Here is a 16,542-nt window from a genome sequence, read left to right on the forward strand (position 1 = left end):
TTCAAATTCACAACATGCACGAAGCATTACGACTAAACTGAGGGATTCCTATGACATCAATTTTTTTTTTAAATCCACCATTTTTCAAATCAGTTCGTGGGCCGCACGAATCATCTTAGAGGGCCACATGCGGCCCGCGGGCCGCACTTTGGCCATCACTGATTTAGACCGATTGCAGTTGTGCAAGTGACTGTGATAAAAGAGGGAGGTTCCACCGAGGAGAGATAGAATGACTGGACGGTTCTTCATCAAGCGTCGTTTGTCAAACGCATGTTTTTTGACATAAAAGAATCTGCACACGGGGGTTAACAAAAGAGGGAGACGGTCTCTTACAAGGGGGAGGTGCGTTTCTTTCGCATTTGGAACGGTAGCAGTTATACAAGTGGCCGCATTTCTGAAAGGGGTAATAATAGGGAGGTCATCAACAAGGGGGAAGTTCAAAAACTTAAAAAATGCTTTATGTCGATTTATAGGAATTACCGAGAAGAAGACAGATTTACAAGCGGCTGGGGGACAACAGGGGGGGCAGACAACTGACAGAGGGAGTAGACACATTCAAACGAAGAGTTTTGTTTCTTGCATTATGAGAATGTTCGTTACAATAATAGATGTGCAAGTGACTGAGAGACAAAGGAGTCCCGAGTAAGATCGGTCAAGTTTTATATAAAAAAAAGGATTTCTGTCTGCCTGTCTGTCGGGATGTTCCTTATAGAATCGAAAACTACTGAACCAATCGGCGTGAAAATTTGCATGTAGAGGATTTTGGGGCCAGGGAAGGTTCTTATGATGGTTAGAGAATCCTCCCCCTACTAAGAGGGGGGCTCCCATACAAATGAAACACAAATTTCTGCATAACTCAAGACCTAATCAAGCAAATGGAACCAAATTTGGCATGTGGGTGCTTTCGGTGACAAGAATTTACTCTAATTGAGAGCCCTCCCCTCTTTAGAAGGGGAATTATGACTCCTCTCCCCTTTAAGATGGGGGGAGGCTTCCATACAAATGAAATACAAATTTCCTCATAACTCGAGAACTAATCAAGCAAATGGAACCAGATTTAGCATGTGAAGGTTTTTGAGGAAAGATTTTTTTCTATGGTGAACAGGCTTGGCATACACTTTTTGCTTCGATTTTGATCTTTTGAATACTGCATCTCAGCCAAGCAAAATTTGGCAAAGTGATGTATGGGGCGTTTGTAGAATTTGTTATTGTCTACAATATTGCTGAAGTAAGCATTACTGTGCATTTTGTATTTATGGCGCTATAAGGCTGCTACCCTCTTGGTAGCAAAAAGAGCGCTCTTTTTGCTACCAACGGTATTACTACCCTACAGCACCGTAAATACTAAAGATAAAACTTCACTTTCTTCAGCAATATTATAGTTAATTACTTGTTCTACAAATGCTCCATACACCACTTTTTCAAATTCTGTTTGGCTGAGGAGCAGTAATCAAAAGCAAACAAGCAAACAAGTAATCATAAGAGCAAAATCAAAGCGAAAAGTGTATGCCAAGCCTGATGGTGAATTAGGACCCCTCCCCACTTTAGGAAGGAGGGGGGCTTCTATACAAATGAAATACAAATGTCCTCATAATTCGAGAACTAATCAATCAATTGTAACCATATTTGGCATGTGGGTGTTTTCGGAGATTTTTTCTATGATGAATTAGAACCCCTTACCTTTTCAGGAGGGCTCCCATCCAAATGAAGTACAAAATTCCTCATAACTCCAGAACTAATCAAGCAAATGAAACCAAATTTAGCATGTGGGTGTTTTTGCAGGCATTTTTTTTATTGCGAATTGAGACCCTCCCCCTCTTTAGGAGGGGAATTATGACCCCTCCCTCTTTTTATAGTTGAGGGGGGGGGGCTCTCATACAAATTAACTACAAATATACTCATAACTAGAGAACTAATCAAGCAAATGGAACCAAATTTTTGGAGGCATTTTTTATGATGGTTATAGACCCCTTACCCCCGTGGTAGGGGAATAAGGACTCTCATACAAATAAAACAGAAATTTTTGCGTAACTCAAAAACTAATCAAATTCGAGAAATTTTAGACTCTTTCATAAAACATTAGTCAATAACAAGACCACCAAAAACTATCAATATGTAGTAACACTAGATTATTCAGGGCGAGACGGCCGCAGCCCGTGAGTGTTGCCGGCGACCCGCTGTCGGAAGCGCCGGCCACCGCCAGGGGGTAGCCAGCCCGCAGATTTCACTTCTAACTAGGTTTATTTATTTTCCTAGATCTACTGACCTCTATTACTTTTTTTCGGTTGGGTCACCCCTGCGAAATGGTGGTTTCTACGAAAAGATTTTCCGTGAAATGGTACATCCCGCGTAAGGTTTTTCGCGAAATGGTATTTTGCGAAACTCTATAACCGCGTTATGGTCAACCGAGAATTGGTGTTCCGCAAAATGGTATTCGGCGAAATGGTTTGTAATGATGGCGAATATTTAAAGGCTATCCGCTTTATTTTATCAGGCTAAGCAATGGTGGGAGTTGTTTTCTACTTTACTGTGAGGAATTTGTATATTAAAACACCCATAAACTCCTCAAAAACTTGCAAAACTCGAGATTGTGACAAAGGTCATCCGAGATACACGATTTATGTACAACACAGCTATTTGTGACAATACGAAGTTTGTTGGGTCAGCTAGTATAAAATAAAAGTAACAAAGTTCCAATCAGGACATCTTCGGAGAGACAAAAAAAATCGCCTGTTTCACGTAAAAAATCTAATATCGGCTATTTAATTTCCACACTATTCTGCGGCTTGTTTAATAGTTTCTATTTGTTTCCTGCACTTTTTTCTTCGTTTCGTTAAAGATATTACAACAGCTATCCGTGTAAACGCAATACTCCCGCTAGCAATAATAATTTTTATTGGTTTCTTTGTCTTATATCCTTCTCATACCTATCGAATAGATTTTGTTTTGTGTAAGTGTATATCATATAACGCACAAAAAAAAAGTTTGCTTGCATAATACACACTTCCTTAACGCTCTGTTATCTAAGGTTAAACACTTTTCAGTTATAGAAAATTCCAACCTATAAGCAGGGGACTGATTTTTCTTTCTCTACAAGTGATTACATCAAATGTTTTGCTGCTTGTCTTACATGCTAAAATTTGCGGACTTGTTGTTTTGTTTGCAGCAGCTATATAAAGTTGTTTTTTCTTCTTTTTTGTAACAACGAACTATTTCTTTTTCTCAGACGAAAGATTTTAAAACTTTGGCTTAGTCTTTCACTGCAGCCATTAAAGTACTATAAATATATGCACGAATCTAGCTGTGAAAAACAAATTAAAATAACATGGGGAAGAATGTGAGGAAATTTTCTCAAAACTATCGAATGTTTTCTGTATTCTGTGTGCTGTATAGCGTTGGCTTGTGGCATGCCATGCATTCACTTCATCTAATTTTGTATTGTTGGCTTGACGTGGTAAGTAAAAAAAAACAGAATAATTCCGATTCGGAAAATAAAATTTCAACATAGGAAATGCGGATCACGAAGAGCAGTCAACAGTGCTTCATTTAGTCCCTCCGCAAGAACAAGGAACATGTTTAGTCAAACTGTTGAAAAGAGAAAAAAAGAAAGTAAACAGTAGGAAAGTACTCTGACGTCAACTTGCAATGCATTGTTGAGTGAATCAGTGAAGTGAATGTTCATTGTGTAACTAAGAATGTTCTGTACCTATTTCTTCCTGGTTTAGCAATGCAATTGACACTATCAACATAAGTTACAATAAAACTTGGTGTTAGGTGTTTTAGCATAAACAAAATGGTATGAAAAATATGACGAGCTCCCACGTGAGTATGACGAATAGCATCAAAATGACGAAATAAATAAAAAATAAGACAAACTAACATATATCCGGTCAATGTGTTAATAAGAAACGTTCACAAGGAAATGAGACAGTCAGGTTAACTTGTTTTAGTGTCGTGTATAAAAAAATACAGTATGATATATATTGTTCTTGTCATCATTTTCTCCGAATGCCTAAAACGTGAGCCAATTTCTCCATCCATTCATGTTTGTAGTGAATTCAACCAAACAACGCACAGCCATCAACCTCGCATCATCAACATTCAACCAGAAATTGTATGCCTAAACGCGCACCTTTTTGAAAAAACATCCACACACAAAAGTAAGAGGATAGGAAGTGGATTGTAATAATCGGTTAAAGTTTACTAGGAAACTACCATTTCGTTCACTGATGAGCTGTTTACCAAACTATTGGCGGATTTGAAGGAATCATTAAGGTCCCGGCGGAATGCCGATAGGTTCTGCGTGAATCTGCAAGTGAACAGGAATGATATTTGTTCGATAGAATGAAAAGAAGGGACGTATTGAAGCATTTCGTTTAACGTCTTACCGGTCACGGTTCCGAACGTGCAGATTCCTTTCGATACCATCCATTAGTGCGTCGAACAAACAAACCATCGCTTGCTGTTTTTCAATCGATTGCGAGTGTATGATGCTTTCTCGCAGTTGTCTGTGAAAGATATGAGGGAAATTGTTTTCATTATTCGTTGGATTATTTATACCACTCATTATTTTCATAAAATTTCAGCTTAACATTAGATTTTATTGAATGCGATATAAAATGTTCTACTTTAATTATTTTTAGCAGAATGGGGATCAATTTTCGGGACAAGATATTATTTAACATATAGGTAGAACAAGAATGATGCGTTCAAAAACAGATCTTACTCTGGAAAACACATAAAAAAGAACGCACCTAAAGTAATCCTCGTACAGCAATATTAATACCAGCAGTGGTCTTGACATCGACCATTGATTTTTACAGTCATCGTACATTACGATGTTCAGCAGCGTGGAGAGAAGGTTTTGCAGGATTTCCGGGTGCATTTCCATCACCTTCAGGAACACATTATTTTCGGGTAGGACATTCTGGCGTAGCTTTTTATTCGGGAATGTCGTTACCAGCAGCATGTGTTTTTCTGTGAGAAAATAGGAAAAAAAATAGCGTTACTAAATTTCTTCTTAGTTTCATAAATAATTCCTAGCTTGAAACAAGGCCAGGAAACCATCAGCAATATATATCGCAACAGGCATATTAAATCCGCTTAAACATAATTAAATTCGAATATTTTCTCTTTAAAACTTTTTTCGAACTTTTTCTATCGATAACAAAATATACAGAATCAATTTTAAATCAGTTTATGTTCGTTTTCTAGAACCATGCTCATTAGCGAGCATTGCCCAAAGCGAAAATTTGTTACTGCATTAGCGAACAAAATACAACCCTGTTCTAAAAATAGCATTTAATCATATCTCAACGAAAACGAAGAAAAGGAGGAGAAAACTCTTCACCAACGCGCGCACATTTACATGTCGACTGTCGCTGCTCTAGTACGTATTCAAGCAAAGGTGTTGCTAACTGGTTCCATGGTGTAATGGTTAGCACTTTGGACTCTGAATCCAACGATCCGAGTTCAAATCTCGGTGGAACCTAGAAAGTGATTTTTTTTCTTTTTTACAAACATATTTTTTACAAAGATTCAATAAACCTTAGCGTGTGGCTGCCATAATCATAATTATGATAAAACAATAACGTAACAGATTAAAAATGACTTGCTGTAACATAATTCATGAGTACATGCAGCTACTTTTACGGTTGTTTCTCCCAGGCAATCAATGCGTTAAGACATAGCGGAGGTTATTTTATGAATGGAATGGTCTTTTTGACACATTTTTTGTGTGATGTTATATGCGAATTTCTTAGATGACGAGCCTCGAGTAAAAATAACCTCACTGCGCACTTACCTTTCAACTGAAGCTGTTTGAAAATGTATGTCACAATAGAGTCTAGCGTAGAACAACAACCGGAACCGACCATAACGTCTGAAATTAAAAGAAGAAACATGTAAGCTACCAAACGAAACCAACTCAGAGTTTGCATGCATACCCAGCGCATTGAGGCCCTTCGATATACTCTCTAGGATATACAGAAAAACGGGTGGTTCTAACGTGGAAAGGTAAGTGATGTGATCCTGAGCGAGACACTCAATCAAAATGTAGTATGCCTGCGATAATTTGGGATACACCTGCAAAATGTCAAAAATCAATTGGTCTACGCTAAACGAAACAGAACCGATCGGCAGTGGACCCCGTCCGCTCACCAAAATGTCGTCGTGCGAAATTGAAAGGATCAATTTTGCTGTCATATTCAATACGTTGTCCAACGCATCGTCACCGTACAGCTTGAATACGCCAAAATTGACATAGTTTCCGCTGAGAATCGCTTTCAACATCTGAAAGCACACCGCGTAACCCTTTAGCTTCATCGGGTAAATCTGCTCCTTCGGTACCTCTAATGACAGAATCCGTTCACCTGAAAGCATAGTTAATGCATATTGGAAGTTAAGGGAAATATTCTATTGTTTTTTTTAATATACCATAACAACAGATCAACTTTGAAGTTTCCCTAAACAGCAAAATTGCGTTGGGACTAGAAACATCGAACTGCAGCCGTTGAGAACGATTGTAAACCAACTCTGCGAACAATTTCAAGACCGGAGTGGTCACCGCCGGATCGTGAGCCCAAAGTTCCATGGCACGAATCAAAATTGGCGAATAGTCAGGGTATCTGCACATAAAGGAAAAAAAACAGTTTGTTACTGAAAAACACAATCGACTCAAGTTATAACCGTCTTACATCCAGTCGAACAGCATCATGTATGGAACCTTAGAGTTGAAAGCATGCGTCAAACCCCGGAGATCCCGGGATAGCCCGATCAATTCCTTACGGGCTTCCTCGCTGGGGAAACTCATCATAATCATATTCTCGATGGTGTTTGTCAATGGCATCATAAAGGTGTTGAAACGTTCTACATCCTCGGAGAGGTCTACCATAAGCAACCGACCAAGGCAGGTGTAGAACATGCTCCGACAGCGCGACGCGCTGACGGCACCAGTGCCGAGAAACGAAAAGTGTTCACGCTGAAAGAGAGAGAAAGCAGAAACATATTTAGTTGCTCTTTCTAGGTAATTTCTGATGAGATTGATTAACCATCAATAGGTGAAGGAGTCTCAACCCAACAGCGTGGTGTATAAAATATAATGTATTATGGGTATCTGATACATTACATAGATTTATTTCAGTCATCCGAATCAAATGTTTACAACACAATTCATGCTACGAAATTAATACCACTTTCAACAGGATTCTGCCTCTTCCAATTAGTCAAATGCAACACAAGAGTTGCATAGATAGAATCTGCCCTAATACATATCATCAAAAGCATGGCATGGTTCTCCGATGGTTACAGCAAAACGAGAGGGTTCTGATCTTTTTTTACATGTTCGTTTCGATTAACTTTCCTTTACCGGTTAGGACAGCGATTGACACGACCGCATAGGCGACGTAGGACTACGTAAGTCTTTTCGTAGCGATAGTAGGATGTATCCATGTATGTAATAATACGATTCTTCATGTATACAACCTACATACACAATGTTTGTCAAAGTAGTAACATTGTATGCGTTCAATCCTCAACCGATTTTGGAGTTATATCCATGAATTGATTGAATCTCCCTCCCTTGGGTAGGTGATTCATCGAGTCCTTCATGTATGTAGATAAACTCATCTTAGTAGTATAATGTAGTTTTGTGCGATCTAACTCTATGTGTAGTTGTGTCAATCAAAGCGGAGTTGAGCAGGTCTGACGTCAGGTCTGACCTGGTCAATTTGAAGGGTCCACTAAATTTTCTGGAGATTGCTGGCCGTGTTTGCATGATGTTCGTTGCGCGCCCGCCTCAGATATCTTGTAGGTACGTTCAGTGCGTCCACAGTAAATTCGAAGGTAAAGCCTACTCACTAGATTTCCCAACTAGATTCGGGTTACTATACTGGGTCTCAATTCCAGTCATCGTATACTCGAATCCAGAATGGACCTCCGATTGCCAGAGGTTTTATTCGATAGTTGGCTACGACGACTTCCCACTTTTTATGAACTGTCACATTCATCTATGAGCATTTGACGACTCGTGGAGGGATGAAGTTCATATACATATCATATAACTTGAGGGAACAACATTGGAAAAGCAAGTCTGTCGTCCTGTAAACCTAATGGGGATTCACTTTTGAAAGTCAAGGAAATTGTGTGCTGTTAAGTCTGGCGAGTACGACGCTCAAGCCGTGTACTAAGGTAAATGGTCTGATATTATCAAGTCTCATGATAGCTCTCAGTAAATACAAGTCTATTGATGCCTCATGGAGGTTGGGTATAAATTAACGCCAGCCGATATGAATGTTTAAAGTTGGTGTACTATCCCTGACTGCGCGACCGAGACATTCTCTATGGAGATGCTATAGATCATTATATGGGAGCTCCTAACCACACTTTTTTGACAGCACTTGGTGGTTTGTTTACGTGGTGTTAAATTTTGAATTGAGTTTTCTATCTTTCGCCGCTATTCTATATTTCGAACGACTTGGTATTTCGAACGAAAGTTCTTTCGAATGAAATCTCCGCAAGCAAAATCAAATGGGCAGAACATCTCGTTCGAAGCAAGTCGAACGAAATAAAGACTCGTTCGAAATACAGAATAGGGGTGTTTGTCCGGCAGATAATGATAGAAATTTATAGTTTTTATTGAAGAGAAAGTGCCTTACATGCATTTTACAGAAACTGCTGGATGTGACAAAAACATGTAAACAAACCACCAAGTGGTGTCATTTGACGGCAAAATGACGTCATCGCAAAATGATCTATAGAATTTGTGGCTGTTACGTAGTTATATGCAGTACAGCGTTAAAATATATACTCATACGAGCATGCATGCAGGCGCAGAAATACGCATGATTGAATGCGCATATGTGTATAGGTATGTATTAGTAAGCATAGTGATAATACTTTCTTCAAACCTGTTCTCTATTCATATTAGAATTTGGCATAACATCTACTTTTACAGTCACTACCGTTGTTAACGCTTCTCTTACTATCACCAGTAATGTTTTGACTTTTTACATCACATGACAAAAAAAACTAAATAGAATAGAACATTGATAACTAGGCTACTACGTGACTATTTGACTTTGACATTGTCTGATCTTGGAATCTTCAGAGTCAATTCGCTATTGCGTATTATTTAAATTATCAAAACGCATTTCACTTTGATGACGTCATTTCCAACAACCAATCACGAAGCGAGAATTCTGGTAAAACATAGGTTCATTATTTTCACTTTTTCAACAGTTCAACATCAAGAATCCATACTCTTCTTCATTTGGGCCAATTCTTAGAAGATTTTCCAATCGATTGGTGTAAGAATATTGAAAAACGACCGGGAAACTATTAAGCCACTAGGCGTTCAAAATCTGACCACTTTTCGAGAAAGATTTTTTGGAATGACACCCTATACCAGCTACCTTCCTGAAAGACGTAGTTCTATAAGTCAAAAACAACCCTTAAATGTGCGTGGAAGAAGTCCGTCCGACGTCATCAGACACAAGCAAACATTTTGCTTGCGTCTGTCCGACGTTGTGCGACAAACTTTTATTTGTGAGTTCGATTTGAAGAGAAAGAGAAACGAAAATAAATTAGGTCCTATATGACATATATGTCACCGTTTGTACTCAATCATTTTGCAGATTACACCTTTCGTCAGGGGCGTAACCAAAAAATATGCTTGGGGGGGGGGGTTCCCAAAAAATCTTACATAATCAAAATCTTACATCTTACATAATTACATACATGATCGAACTTTGATAAGTTTAATAATAACAAAAATTTGTTTAGCGTTAGGACAACGCTAGCGTTATAATGCGTTGATGATGATGAATTAATTAGGAGGAAGAAGAGATGAAGAGAACTTGACTCTATGCAGACCCGCTGTAATTGTATAAGTAATAACAATGAATTGAAAATGTTATATTTGATTTTATTGTGTCTTTTTAGCGCCTAACCGGAGTTGACTCACCGATCAGCTGCTTTTGTTCATTTGGGAAATATTTCTGTAAATATTTTTGCAGCTTATTATTGTAGTACAGCTTCGTGTCGGCAACCGATAATAAATTATAGGAGATAAGCGGGTATCATTATATAAACTTCTTCTCACAACAGCACAATGCTGAATGCCGTCCATGAGTTTCGTAACTGCTTAGATAATTCTAATGAATTGCGTCCTAATAAATATTTCGTAATTTCCTTTAACTAATTATCGCTGTGCTTCACCATCTAAATGCGATGGAATTGACCCCACTAGGTGTGCATAACTAATCACAGCTTATCTTAAACAGAAATCTCAGCAATGCTGTACGCGTATTCTGCATAAAAACTAACAGCAACATTTTGATCGCGCACGCTTAGACGCAAGTGATGTCTAATAATTCATGTCTACCGGGCAGGATCAGATTTGCCGATCAAACACTTACTTACTTCGCCATAATAGATCAAAGAACTGGTCGCAGTGGCTCAAGGTCCCCAACAAGGAATAAAGTATGAAGGTCTGTACCTAAAGACACGAAAGCTTCGCTAACGTAGAACTACAAATGTTTTTTCCAATGTTTCACAGTTTCTTACGCAAATTTATAACGTTAGATGATGTCGAGATTATACTTTCCAAATGCCTGCATCTTGTGTATCAGTTTCTTGTAATTTGTAGCTCTATAAAGAATTAACCCATCAATCACACATCCTTTGGTGATAGATTTTTGAGTAAAATTAGATATCTGGCTGGAAACTATACACCGGTTGACTTTATTCGTTCAATTTATTCGAAAATGTTAAAAACGCCATTTATTATGACATTTCGCTTTTATGTATCCTTGTCTTTCAACTAACATGTAAAATGCTAGTTAACCTTCTGCGGCTGAGGTGCCCTAATCTTAACGATTATGATGACATGGTAGTTTGCTGGACAACAAAACTTATCTTAATAATTCTAATTAAATTGAATTGTGTATATTGAATCTATACCTATAAAGAAGAATTTCTGTCTGTCTGTCTGTCTGTCTGTCCGTATGTTCCTTATAGAATCGAAAACTACTGAACCAATCGGCATGAAAATATGCATGTAGAGGTTTTTTGGGGCCAGGAAAGGTTTTAGTGATGGTTAGAAACCCCTCCCCACACTAAGAGGGGGGCTCCCATACAAATGAAACACAAATTTCTGCATAACTCGACAACTAATCAAGCAAATAGAATAAAATTTGGCATGTGGGTGTTTTCGGTGACAAGAATTTATTCTATGGTAAATTGAGACCCCTCCCCTCTTTATAAGGGGAATTATAACTCCTCTCCTCTTTAAAAGGGGGGGGGGCTTCCATACAAATTTCCTCATAACTCGAGAACTAATCAAGCAAATGGAACAAAATTTGGCACGTGGGTGTTTTTGGAGACAAATTTTTTTTCTATGATGAATTGGGACCCCTCCCCACTTTAGGAAGGGGGGCTCCTATACAAATGAAATGCAAATTTCCTCATAACTCGAGAATTAATCAAGCAAATGGAACCAAATTTGGCATGTGAAAGTTTTCTAGGGCATGAATATTTTCTATGGTGAATTAGAACCCCTCCCCACTTTAAGAGGGGGGGGCTCCTATACAAACGAAATACAAATTTCCTCATAACTCGAGAACTAATCAAGCAAATGGAACCAAATTTGGCACGTGAGTGTTTTTGGAGACAAAATTTTTTTCTTTGATGAATTGGGACCCCTACCCACTTTAGGAGGGGGGGCTCCTATACAAATGAAATTCAAATTTCCTCATAACTCGAGAACTAATCAAGCAAATAGAACCAAATTTGGCATGTGGAGGTTTCTGGAGGCAAAAATATTTTCTATGGTGAATTAGGACCCCTCCCAACTTTAAGAGGGGGTGCTTCTACACAAATGAAATACAAATTTCCTCATAATTCGAGAACTAATCAAGCAAATGGAACCATATTTGGCATGTGGGTGTTTTTGTAGGCAACCATTTTTTCTATGATGAATTAGGACCCCTTACCTTTTTAAGAGGGGGGGCTCTCATACAAACGAAATACAAATTTCCTCATAACTCTAGAACTAATCAAGCAAATGGACCCAATTTTATCATGTGGGTGTTTTTGTAGGAAAGAATATTTTCTATGGTATATTTTCTATGGATTTCCCCACTTTAAGAGGGAGGGGGGCTCCTATACAAATGAAAAACGTATTTCCTCATAACTCGAGAACTAATCAAGCAAATGGAACCAAATTTGACATGTAAGTGGTGAATTGAGACCCCTCTCTTCTTTAGAAAGCGAGTTATGGCCCATCTCCCCTTTAAGAGGGTGGGCTTCCATACAAATGAAATGCAAATTTCCTCTTATTTCGAGAACTAATCAATCAAATGGAACCAAATTTGGCATGTGGGAGTTTTAGATGGCAGAAATTTTTTCTATGGTGAATTACGACCCCTTCCCCTTTTAAGAGGGGAGCTCCCATACAAATGAAATTCAAATTTCCTTATAACTTGAGAACTAATCAAGCAAATGGAACCAAATTTGGCATGTGGGAGATTTTGGAGTCTTGAATTTATTTTACGATAGAAGAGACCTCTCACCCCTGTGGTAGGGGGATATGGACTCATACAAATAAAACAAATTTTTGCGAATCAAAAACTAATCAAACTCGAGAAATTCGAGACTCTTCCATAAATACCTTGGTACTACAGCGTGAGGTTGCCAAGGCTACCTTTATCTCCGATATCCTAACATCATATATTGACTGCCCCGACATTCTACAACTGCTGAACATAAACATCCGCCGTAGAACTCTTCGATCCCATGCTTTTCTCTACCTGCCTGTCTCACGTACCAACTACGGTAGAAACGAGCCTCTCAGTAGCATGTGTCGTGTTTTTAATCAATGTTACAATGTGTTCGATTTTAATTTATCTCGTACCGTTTTAAAAGAAAAAATTCGTCGTGCCTTCAAATAAATGTAACTATTGTTAATCATGTTATAAGTAAATTATTACTCCTAAGCTCAAACTTTTGTACAATTAGTATTTAATGCAATGTATTCCTAGTTTTAAGTGTTAAAAAAGCTATGTATCATTTGGTGGAAACTGTTGATACAAAAAGATAGGAGGTTTTGTGCCTACTGGAGAAAGAATGTCAAAGCTGTTCCACTCCAGCGGGCTTTTCCCTTCTCAAATAAACAAATAAACAAATAAAACATTAGTCAATACAAGACCACAAAAACTATCTATAGTAACACTAGATCATTCAGGACGAGACGGTCGCGAGTGTTGCCGGTGACCCGCCGTCGGAAGCGCCGCCCACTGGGGGGCTTGCAAAACTCGAGATTGTGACAAAGATCATCCGAGATTCATGATTTATGTACAACACAGGTTAATTTGTGGCAATACGAAGTTTGTCGGTTACGCAGGTTGGAAGATTTTCAATTAATATTATCGTTCTAAGAACATTGGAGGTTTTCTTGGCACTCTACTTTTCAGTAATTTTTATACTTTACAGCAATTAAATCAAAAGCTTGTTTAATCTACCACGTTTTTATACAAGAATTCAGTTTAGAATATATTTTTGTAGTATATCAATATAATCTGTTGAAGAGGAGAGGTAGGTGCGTTCTTTTCTTCAACTGTTTACTTTCAGGACATCAACTTTGTCTATATTTAATGTGCAGGGATACCTCGATATGACAGACAGCCTCGTTATAAAACAACCTCGATATAAGATAATTTTTGTCTTATATCGAAACCAATCCCTTTGACATAGCTGGTAACGATACCAGAGCTGATTTTCCATTCTGAAATCGACGCCATGAAGATGTTCATTATGTCAAAATAACCCCAAAAATAGTGAAAAACTAATATTTCAAAAACCGTAAACACATAACACTGAGCAAAACTATATATAAATCAATTTTTTGAAAAATTTTTGCTCGATTTTCCCAAATATCGCTAAAATCCATTGAAAAATAGCTGTTATAAGCGTACAAATCATAACCACTTTTCGTTACATGATCATTTCTCGTACTTCTAAAGTGCACCCCAATATAGAAATCAAAAACGTAGTTCTACGTTAAAAAACGAATCAATTCTCAGCTACATACCGTATGATTGTTCAGCATAAATTTAATCTCATCCAATTTGATCAGTCTCCGAATCGAGCTAAATGTCAATGTCAAATCGTTCAGCAGCGTGAGCGTTTTCCGTATAATTTGCTCCGAATGGCCAAAGTACTTCAGGTTAGTGATTCTGTAAAAAAAAAACATTCTGATTTAGACACATGTTGAGGAACCAACATCATAAATTCACCTACATCTTTCTGCTGATAACGGTTAACAGTGTCGTTTCATCGTTAACACCGAGCACCTCGCTTAGCCTCTTGAACATCTTTAGCTTCTGGAGGTGCTCGTTGATGTATACTTTTCGAACTTGCTCAAGGAAGCACATAATAGCGAACTCTAGCTTTTCGCAGCCGCATTGCGGAAGCCGGGAGTCTGTCAAAGTCATCAGCTGTAATACTCGGATAATCATGTCGCCGTCCAGCAAATCGTGGTCGTCATGCGAATAAGATATTCTCCCGCTGATGGCTGCCCCAATGATATAAACCAACCATGTCAGTTGTCCTTCGCAGATTTGTATATCTATATGGTTGTTAACGGCTGCTGCTGGTGTGGAAAGAATTTCCTGATACCGTCCGGCGGTCTGATCGAATAGCTGAATCAGTAAAGCACAGGTTTTCTCGTATTCGCAGCGCCCAATAGTGGAAAACTGTTCCAACTGCTGCTGAACCATTCCTGTATCATCTAGCGGATCTTCGAGTCCTTCGCGCAGTATTACTGGGACCGACTCCAGTTTGGAAGTCACGTAGGCTTTTGTTACTTCCGGTGTGTACGTATCTAGAAAATGCGGCTCTGAGGACTTTACATAGGGAAGTGAAGCTATCAAACGCTGCCACAGCGACAATAAATAGTGGATACTATTTGGAGCAAACTGCCACATCTGCAGAGATTGGACCGTGAATTTGGCAATTAATTGAATGGCTTCCGGGTAATTTTCAACGGTCACTAGTTCACCGAGCTGAAAGTTTGATTTAAGCCGGGCTAGCAATCGGCAAAACTCGTGATAGTTCTCTGGATCGCTAAGGCCGTGTGAAGTTTTCAAGATATCCGTGGCTCCTTTGACAAGTTTAGCGAGAAATTTAATGCGTTCACTATTGTTGAAAATGGACCTCCGAATAGAAGTAATCTGGACCAAACATGACAAGGCCAAGCTGGACAAACGAACAGGCAGTACATGATATAAATCAAAGAACAACTTTACTGAATCGGATTCCAGAAAGGCTGGGCGCCAATTTGTTGGGATGTGCACGGTGGACATGTCATCGGCGGATTCGTCAGCGGAAGTCCCGACAAAGTCGAAACTGAGACAATTTCTCGCTAGACTAAGCAAATGCGTAAACAATCCGTGCTGGGCTTCATCCATATAGTTTGCATTTTTGCAGCAATTTTCCTTTGCTTGACTGAGCAAGGTGCAGGACAAAATGAAAATGTCATACAGCTGCGAATCCCTGTAGAGACATGCAATTTTTCGGTGCTTAGTAAAGGTTAAATTACAAGCTGTTTCCGCTAGCTGATTCATCTCTACAGTCAGTTGCGAAAGTATCTGCACTCCGATCATACAATGCTCTACGGATCCACCGAGAAACTCCTTCACATCTTGGACAATATTCCGGAAAATATACTCTTCCTCGTATATATCAACCCAACATAGTTTTGTAATTTTAACCAACAGTGCAATCAATGCCTGAATAACAAATGATTGCAGGTTGGGATGAGTCGCCAGGTAGTTTAAAATATAATTCCTTATATCTACCCGTTGTTGTAAACTGAGTGCTTGTATGTTTTTCGACACCAGCTTGGTCAGCGTGGTGGCAGCCAATAGCTGAGAATAGCCAGAATTGCTCCGATCTAGGAGCTGCTGGCATTTCGGCAATGCTTCTGGATCTTCTTGAAACAGGTAGAGTGCTTTCTCGGCTTCGGCTCTAGCCTGAGCATCTTGAGACTCGTAGAATTGCTTACACAAAAGCTCGAGTTGTTGAACATCCTGTGAATATGAAATTTTATACCCATAACAATAAATGAAAAAAATTATTTAGATTATTAGTGCATCCTACCATGACTGCTGGGAGCCGGATAGCTGATGGTCAGGTAGTAAACAATGAAAGCAGCTACGAAAAGTGGGGCACGGTTTTTGAATGTGGAAGATGAAGATGAATCCCTCGCGGAGGTCAATTAGCGATTAAGGAGCATTACCAAACAATTCCTGGCACGGCCACGCGAACAAGACGAGAGCCGCAATTGCAGCAGCGAACGATACGCGTTTTTTTTCACTGTATCTCTTATCGAAGACGCCTACTCCTACCGGTAAAAAGGTTCCACTCAGACGGGTGCTACCAAGAGCATGAGCGTTCAATAAAAAACAGCAACTTTTCAAGGATTAAATGTTTGCTTTTCAATTTTTTTTCTGCAGCACACCATTAACATAAAACTTCCTTTTTCCA

The 16,542-nt window shown here is 38.9% G+C and overlaps 1 protein-coding gene and 1 non-coding gene across 3 annotated transcripts; one reads left to right on the forward strand and one right to left on the reverse strand.

Annotated features, from left to right (window-relative positions):
* Positions 1 to 2,746: 2,746 nt before the first annotated feature.
* On the reverse strand, positions 2,747 to 16,542 carry LOC128732877 (exportin-7). 2 transcript variants are annotated; one of them, XM_053826301.1, is made up of 12 exons: positions 16,156 to 16,542; positions 14,296 to 16,085; positions 14,087 to 14,231; positions 6,696 to 6,979; positions 6,436 to 6,626; positions 6,160 to 6,371; positions 5,946 to 6,084; positions 5,804 to 5,881; positions 4,755 to 4,977; positions 4,389 to 4,508; positions 4,216 to 4,309; positions 2,747 to 3,585 (listed from the first exon to the last, which is right to left on the reverse strand). In XM_053826301.1, the coding sequence occupies exons 1-12, from the start codon at positions 16,156 to 16,158 to the stop codon at positions 3,577 to 3,579; spliced, it is 3,288 nt and encodes a 1,095-aa protein (XP_053682276.1). In that variant the 5' UTR covers positions 16,159 to 16,542; the 3' UTR covers positions 2,747 to 3,576. The 2 variants fall into 2 exon arrangements, with proteins under 2 accessions (XP_053682276.1, XP_053682275.1); XM_053826300.1 differs by lacking the exon at positions 2,747 to 3,585 and having other exon boundaries at positions 3,596 to 4,309.
* Trnaq-cug (transfer RNA glutamine (anticodon CUG)) lies at positions 5,420 to 5,491 on the forward strand. Its single transcript has one exon. It is a non-coding gene; the product is annotated as a tRNA-Gln (tRNA).

The sequence above is a fragment of the Sabethes cyaneus genome, chromosome 1 (assembly GCF_943734655.1).
Source record: "Sabethes cyaneus chromosome 1, idSabCyanKW18_F2, whole genome shotgun sequence".
Taxonomy (NCBI): Eukaryota; Metazoa; Arthropoda; class Insecta; order Diptera; family Culicidae; genus Sabethes; species Sabethes cyaneus.

Excerpts from the sequence above, each read along its gene's own strand:
- LOC128732877 (XM_053826300.1), bottom strand. Across the intron at positions 6,085-6,159 it reads TTTCGCACGACGACATTTTG|GTGTATCCCAAATTATCGCA; the intron begins GTGAGCGGACGG and ends GACATTTTGCAG. Across the intron at positions 4,978-5,803 it reads CAAACAGCTTCAGTTGAAAG|AAAAACACATGCTGCTGGTA; the intron begins GTAAGTGCGCAG and ends ATTTTCTCACAG.